General features: G+C 48.9%; 1 protein-coding gene across 13 annotated transcripts in view; it reads right to left on the bottom strand.

Moving 5' to 3' along the window:
- Positions 1-3,477: 3,477 nt before the first annotated feature.
- The window catches only part of Epb41l1 (erythrocyte membrane protein band 4.1 like 1), a 125,048-nt gene continuing 120,460 nt past the window's right edge, over positions 3,478-8,065 (bottom strand). For all 13 annotated transcript variants that reach the window (XM_029537146.1, XM_021194661.2, XM_029537145.1 and 10 more), the window contains one exon: positions 3,478-6,829. In XM_029537146.1, the coding sequence (XP_029393006.1) occupies positions 6,821-6,829 (9 nt within the window). In that variant the 3' untranslated portion in view covers positions 3,478-6,820. The remainder of the gene's footprint in view (positions 6,830-8,065) is intronic.

Genomic DNA, 8,065 nt, shown 5'->3' with positions numbered 1-8,065 from the left:
GGGAATTTGTTGATGACTTACAGTCTGTAGTCCAACTCTCCAACAATGGTGAGCAGCAGCTGTGAATGGAAGTCCAAGGATCTAGCAGTTGCTCAGTCCCACAAGGCAAGCAGGTGAACAAGTGAGAGTGAATCTTCCTTCTTCCAATGTCCTTATGTAGCTCTCCAGCAGAGGGTGTGGCCCAGATTAAAGGTGTGTGCCACCACACCTGGATCTGGGACTTGCTTTGTCCCAGATGACCTTGAACTCAGAGATCTCCCCTGTCTTAATCTTCTGTGATTCATAGCCACTATGCCTCAAGATCTCCATGCCAAGATCCAGGTCAGAAACTTGTATCTCCCAGCCTCCAGATTAGGATCACAGGTGAGCCTTCCAATTCTGGATTGTAGTTCATTCCAGATATAGTCAAGTTGACAACCAGAAATAACCACTACACTAACCTTGTGCTGAGTGGTTCTGTACATCAGAATTCCACCATGAATCAGAAATACTGGGAGATATACAGACACTACTTATAATCTTCTAACCATATCCAATATGTGACCTTCCTCTAATCTTGTACTGCCAACTTTACCGACCTGATTATAAGCTTGTTTAATCTATAAAGACAGGATTCTCAAAGGCCTTCAGTCTCTTCTTCGGGTGACTTTACCAAGACTGGCTGTACCTACAATGGCTGACAGAGCAGAAGAAAAATAACCTCCAACTTCACTATCACCCATATGCCTCTTAAGTGTCCTACCTCCAGCACTTGTAGTTGTCAATGGAGAGAAACCTTAAAAGCCCAAATTCCTGGAAAAGCCTTGCCATTCCCAGAAAGGACACAAGTCCCTCCGCCCCCTTTACTGGCTATCTATCTATCTATCTGTCTATCTATCTATCTATCTATCTATCTATCTATCTATCTATCTATCTATTGCACCATACCTGCATATCTCTAACCCCCGTTTGGTAAAGGGCTTGATCTGAGTTTATCTCCCATTTCTATTCCTAACCAAGATTAACTCTCCCTTGCTGATAGATGTGTCCTCCATCTTTTTACTGGTGCTACAATTCTGGGAGAAGAATGACCAAGCATGAGGATGAAAACTTGGCAATTAGGATTCTCAATCTACAAAAGAGAAAACTGAGCTTCACAGAGGGACTACAAACACACAGAGTACAGAGATGGGGGGGGGGGAACCAAACCACGTGATCTAAAACCAGCTGGAGTTCTGGCCCCTGTGCTGCTGCTTCTTGCATGTCATAGTTCCCCAGGGACAGCTGACCATGCCAATCTGCCCCACTTACAACTTCACAATTCATGTCTTAGGGGGCACTGCAGACTAGGTTAGATGGCAATTATGGTTAATCACAGTGGGCTGCCACCGGTTAGCCAGAGGTGAGTCAGGCAGTCAATCTCAACCTTCCCTGTCAGTCCCATTTCCCTTGAGAAGTGGCTCAACTCCCTCCCCCATCCCCTCTCCACTCCCTTCTTAGGAGCTGAACTCTGTGGTGTGGTCTCCAAGCTTCCAGGTGGTTTCACATGGTTTCTCCATCTTTTTAGAGACCCAGGGCATTTAACACTGGACATGGAAGTTGCAGGATATAAAGATGCCAGCCTGGACACCCAGCTTTGTGAGCTACTTTCATCCAAAGCACCATTTCTCAACTTTGGTACCAATGGTAAGTGAGGTCAGATACAAGTGGCAGACAGCTGTTCTGTGGATTGGAGGAAGTCTAGCTGCAAACGTAAGATCCAATCTCTAGAACACTGGTCAACTGTGATGGGAAATCTTTCTAGAAATTGCTTCATTACCCTTTCCAACTCAAACTGAGAAAGCATTGAGCTGGATGAACTACTCCAGTTATTCCCCAGGTCCAGGAGGTGTGCAGTGCCAATGTCTGTAAACTAAGTGCTGGTCCAGGATCCTAAAAGCAACTGATCATTAAATGGAACTTAGGAGGAAAATTCTGGAAACCATTCTTAAAGTTCCCTGCAGCAATTGCCTTACACAACAAATAGGACTCTGGAGAAGACTGGGTTCTTCCAGTGTGCAGCCTTTGTATCATTTAATGAGCTGGCTTTGCAGAGGAAAGCAGTTAATACTTAGTATTTAAAATGACAGGAAAATCTAAGCTTTTAAAGCATTTAGGATGATATGTGCAAGATGACTTTGACTCTGAAAATAAATATATATGGAAAAAAGACTTGTTTGTGAGATTTGGAGTGATATAGAAAGGTAGAAAGGAGAGCTGGGGTGATTTTCTTGACAGGATAAAGTAGAAACTGTAGAATGTATACCTCAGATACCCTAAGAAAGGTACCTAGATTTTGATTTTAATTTGAATATTTATTCTATGCTTTCTTTCAGTGCTAAGATCTGCGGAGTGTGTGTGGGGGTGTCTGTGGGTGTCTGCAGGTGTGTGTGTGTGTGTGTCTGTGGTGTGTGTGGTGTGCCTGTGGTGTGTGTGTGTGTGTGTGTGTGTGTGTGTGTGTGGTATGTGAGTGTGTGTGTGTATGAACCATGAAGTGCATATAAAGATGGGAGGACAATGTGCAGTCTCTCTCCTTCCACTCTGTGGGTCCCGGGGATTGAACTCAGGCTGTCAGGCTTGGTGGCAGGTGCTTTCGCTTTGTCTGCTGAGTCACCCCACTGATCCCCTAATTTCCTTTCTTAATTATTTTCAAAGTGAGTTCCTTTAAGGAACAGTAAGTCAGCAATGGGATGGGTGACATGAGCCCGTGATGGGTCTGCTGTGCACATTTCTTACTAGGCTCCCACGTCAGGAGCTGCTTTTTTTCAGAAAGACAGATTACACTACACCTCCCCTCCCAGGTCTTGGGACCCATATACTTACTGTCCCCTTGGCCTAGAAAGTCTTACTGGCTCTTTCTCTTTATTTGGCTCAAACAGAAAAAAAAAATCTCCTTAGGGAAGTCCTTCAACTGGTCAACCACTATTTTTTTTCTCTTTGTGGGGTTGGGGTTCACACAGTCTCATACATGCTGAGTACGTACCCTACCACTGAACTACACTGGCAATTGGCCACCTTGTTAAAGTGGTCCAGTCCACCCCTTCCTCAACATGCCTCCTTCCATGTGCTGATCTCTGGCCAGTTTTGTCCTGTTTCACTGTTCCCTGCAGTGGACTGAGCACCTTTGATCAGCAAGGACTTTGTGCTTGCGCCCAGGTAGCCTAAGCCAAGGCCTGGGTGCCATGGGCACTCCAGACATTTGTTGATTAAAATTGTTCTATATTAGCACCTGGCTTGGAGTCTGCCTTCAATCTCAGCACCAGGAAGGGTGAGGAAGGTGGGGTCTCTTTTGAATTCCAAGCTAGGGCTATGTAGTGAGACCCTATCTCAAAAGCAAACCCAAAGTGTTGTATGTTGGGTGTCTCCACTCCAGTTCTGTATCAGCTTGGACCAGCAGCCAAGGCCAGAGAGGAGAGACAGAGGGAAGGGGGAGAGAAGGGAGGCTGAGGGAGTCCATGGTTCAGCATCAAACACATTTATTTCACTTTTATTGATTATACAAGAACAGAGAGCACACGCATACAGCACGGAGCACTGAGGTGGGCAAGCGAGGGGACGAGAGAGGAGAGAAGGAACTGGGAGAAAAGGAACAGGACAGCATTGCAGGTGGCTGGTAAGGTGCCTTTGGAAAAAAAAAATAGATTATCTAGAGTGATGTTGCTCATGCAATTTCAGGCCAGTCTTGGTATGTGCTTGCAGGATTCAGAAACTGGAACCGGTCCTGGCACTTCCTCTGCCCTCGTGTGGAAAAGGTTCACAGAACGCAAACATGGGGGAAACAAAGGCGCATGAGACACAGCGTGGGAAGGAGGCTCAGGATGCAACGCTTGCCCTGCCCGTTGAGTTACATGGGATGGGATAGCCCAGTGTCACGCGGTGAGTTAGGAGCTGCATCGAGATGCTCACCTGGAACCCTGACTGCTCTAGGCAGCTCTTGTCACTCTGTCACCTGGCCCCCTGGAGAGCGAGGTGTCACAGAGATGATGAGACAGACACACACACACACAAAAGCAAAAGGAAAAAGTAGGCTGAAGTCAGACAACACAACGTCCTTATTCTCTATGAGGTGGAGGAGGGGGAGGAGACAGTGCCCTAGATTTTAGCTGTGCAGGTCTCCTCCTCCTTGGGCGGGGTACTGACTGCCTCTCTGGGGGAAAAAAAAAAAAAAAAAAAAAGAACCAGTCAGGACATCCATGGAGTATCTCCCCAAACCCTAACGTCCCACAAGCTAAGCTGGGTCGTTTCGTCCTTGCCCTGTAGCCCACATTCAGAGCAGGTACAAAGAGGCTCCCTCTGAGGTATGTATGTCTTGTGTGTACAGGCCGGGGAGTTCCTGCAAAAGTAGGTGAGACCCGAGCCTGATTCCAAGGGGATAGAGCCGTTCCTGCTCCGGGCTCAGAGAAGCAGTGGGAGCTTGCATGCCGCCCGTGAGGAGCAGGAGGGAGGTTCTGTGGCTTCTCCATCAAGAATGGCCAAAGATCCTGGAGCAGAGACAATGTGCTGCCCCACTGGAGCAGGGCAGGCCGACCAGCCTGCACCGGGGCATATGGCTGGCTCTGTCACCTAAGAGCTTGGCTCATCTCAGCTGCCACAGAGGCAGAAGCTAGCTTCTTGCCCTGTGTCAGGCCAGCACCTGTGAGTAAGGAAGGTGTACATCGGAAGAGTAACCAAGAAGCAAGCCAAGAGCACACCCAGTCTGGGCTCTCCCAGAGACATTTCCGGGGAATGTCTCATCAGGTGGAGGGAGTGAAGAAGTGTTCTGAAAAGAGCCAGCTATGGTTAGGGACAGGCTTGTCCAGTGGCTTCCTAGGTCCCCTCTCTCCTTCTGCCTTGAAAACAGAGCCTGACACAAGCAGGAAACACATAAACATTTGTTGACTAAATATATGAAGGGCCTTAGTAGGACAGAAAGGAGATGGGACTGCTGTGAGATACTGTCACTCAGAAAGGGAGAGACCTTGTGAGCAAGCCAGAGGAAGCCTGCCTGTGCCAGGCCGAAATAGCAGCCTGTGGCAGCGTTTTCTCCACGGGCTCCTGTCACCTCAAGGCCATTTCTGAGCTTGGATACTGACTGACGGAGGTCCTGCAAGCCAGGGTCTGATGCGGATGGAGCCGGATGGAGTTGGATGGCATCACTTCCTCATGCCTGCTCTGGTTTAGGGATGGCTGAGGCTTTGGGAAATGCAGCATGGGCCTATCGTGGCCTTCCCTGTGCCCATGGCCTCTTTATCATGGCTCCTTTAGCTTAGGAAGAAGAGGATGACTCACAAGACAGACAGAGGGGAAAGAGCGGCTGGGCATTTCAGAAAACCAGGTTAGAGTTGCTGTTCTCCACCTCAGCCAGGACCCCGCCTCCCTTTACAGGACTCCCTGTGATGAGGTGCTGAGGAGCAGGGCAAGACATGGCCGAGCACAAACCCAAACAAAGACCCTGGTAATAGGAAAACAGAGAGAGAGGACCGAAAACCAAGGCGAGCCCCCTGGAGGTAGGAGGACTGAGCCACGGGACCGCAGCAGCAGTGTCCTGGGCACGGACCAGGCCCTGGCAGCTACTGCTGGGGAAGAAGGCATTTTGGCCTGGCATATTGGGGATGACATCTGTGTTGCTCCCTTCTGGCCGGAACCCTCACCTCTCCATGGAGGGCTTCTCCACTCTCCCCACCAATCACCCAGTTACAAACACCACACACAGTTTCACTACACTGAATCTGTCAGCCCTACTGGGAGCTGGCCACACCCAGAGTCCAGTGTTCTCGGCTGGGCCAGTTTGGCAAGATCTAGGAACCTTAGGATACATCAATCACAGTCAGGTAATTATAACTTGGAAATGTCAGCTGCATACTTACCAGCACAGTTTATTTTAATATTTGTTTCCTGTTACATGTAATATACATAACTTAAAATCACAGTCATAGAATCTCCTACGAGCTGCACCTCCATCATGAGAAACCGGAAGTACACAGTGTCTACTTCCCTTCCCATGGCTTCTGTTTGCTCTTGTAGTTTCTTTTTCTTCCAATGAGAGTTATCTGCAGTGACCCTCAGCAGGACCAGGACACAGAACAGGAGGGTCAGGGAGAGAGGCAGAGGGGAGCTGAGACAGAAAATGAAGACAGGATGAGTAGAAGTCAAGGGTGAAGTGGGGAGGCAGAAGAACAGAGGGGATTTTGTAGCCCAGTGTCAAGACCCAGAAAGGAACAACTGAGCGTTCCCCTCCTCCTCTCCATGGGGGAGACTTCCATTCTTTCTTGGCAAATAGTCGACTGTGCGTGTCTTGCTGCTGTGACTTCTCTTCCTTGGCTCCATGATCTTATTTCTTTCTTCCTTTGCATTAGAGGGAGCAGCCGAGGCTGGAGAACAAACGGGGTGCTCGTCCATCCTGGAGTCTGTGCAGCTGGGGTTCAAGGGAATGTCTACAATCATGGCGGTCTGCTTTTGTAGTTTGCAGGAGAAGGGGGTTGGGGAGCGAAAGATTATGATTGTTATACATTTTCCTGAAAAAAAAAATCCCACCAATTCTATTCGTCTGCAAAGGAAATGAAGGTTGCTGCAGATGTTGGTTGTGGCCATCAGCTGACTGCTCCGCCAGCCCCAGCAGCGGTGCAAGGACGCGGTGTTTCCTGTATATATATCTATATCTCTATATATCTATATATATATGCTTTCCCTTCCCAGTCTCTCTTCAGTGACAGTACGTCGCAGCTGGGATGTTGGTATTGTCGGAGAATCCAGAGTGAAGGCCCCTTCTTAATGGTTCTCTGGCTTGGATTGGACCAGACACGCCAGCATCTCTTCACAGAGGTCAGGATTCCTGGGACAGAGGGTGGGGCGATAAGAGAAGTTAGTTACTTTACCCATTCGCCTTTAAACATGCAGCAGCAGTTTTAGCTACCCTTTCCCTGCATTGTGGTCCAGAGAGAAAGAGAGTAATCTGTTCAAGGCTATACAGCTTACTTGGGGCAGCTAAGGAGTGACTCACACGCACCTAACTCCAGAGTCGTGCGCACACATATGTGGTCAGACAATCTTTTAAACGGTCCTTTACAGTGGGGATGCTATGGTCCTCATCGTTTTGTTTTCTCCCCGCTCCTCTCAGCTCTGTCTGCGTCTCCCTGGCTTCGGGTCTCCTGGCTTCCTTTGCTTTTCCTATCTATTCCCCATGGGCACGCTGTGGTCAGGACTAAAGGGCAGGGCTTAAAGAAACAACAACAAACAAACAAAACCAGAAACCACCGGAGCCTGGATTGCGACTCACGTTTAGTCACCCATAGGAGTAAGGACTCTGCAGTCACGTTTCCCACCCCTGGCTGTCTGCTCCGTCACTGTGGGCAAGTGTGTCGACTCTCTAAGCCCCCATCAATGGGACCTACCTTACACAGACAGAGACAGCACGGAGAGGGCCTAGCGTATAGGATTGCTGACTAAACACCTTGTTGATACACTTGCTCACCTATTGGGAGTCACCCTTGCTCTGACTCCCAATAGCAAGAGTTACCATTTACTTTCCTCTGCTAATTCAGTGGCAGCTACTCAAGACATTTTGTACATGGAACTGCATTCCTGACTCTTGTCACTCGCACAGGTTCAGGTACAATCCGAGTGGCATACAAGAGTCCTTCTTGGCTCATTTGACGGAGGAAGCCTTATGCCCAGAGGGTTCTATGGCTTAGCAAGGTGGTGGCAGAATGTAGGTGGGAATCTAAGGTTACTGTTCTCAAACAGGCCAACCTCTCCCCCTCCCAGACAGGTGGGTGAGCAGGGAGGATGCTTTAGGCAGCCAGGTGAGTGCTGTCCTTTTGCTGGCTGCCCTTGGGGGACAGATCGTCTCTGGGGGTGGGGGACAGGGCTGGAGCATCTAAACAATACTGCAGATAACAACTCATCCTTCTCAGTTTAGGGTCAGCTGTTGCTAGCCCACCGTGACTGATGGTAGTGCCTGGCCTACTGTTAGGGACTGTGTAGTGTGCATCAGGCACTATGGTAGTTACCATACATGTATAATCTCTGTGAGACAGACACCATGGGAAGTCAGTGTGGTGAGGAACAC

This window comes from Mus pahari, chromosome 3 (genome assembly GCF_900095145.1).
Source record: "Mus pahari chromosome 3, PAHARI_EIJ_v1.1, whole genome shotgun sequence".
In the NCBI taxonomy this organism is placed as follows: domain Eukaryota; kingdom Metazoa; phylum Chordata; class Mammalia; order Rodentia; family Muridae; genus Mus; species Mus pahari.
This window is presented reverse-complemented; position numbering and strand designations above follow the sequence as displayed.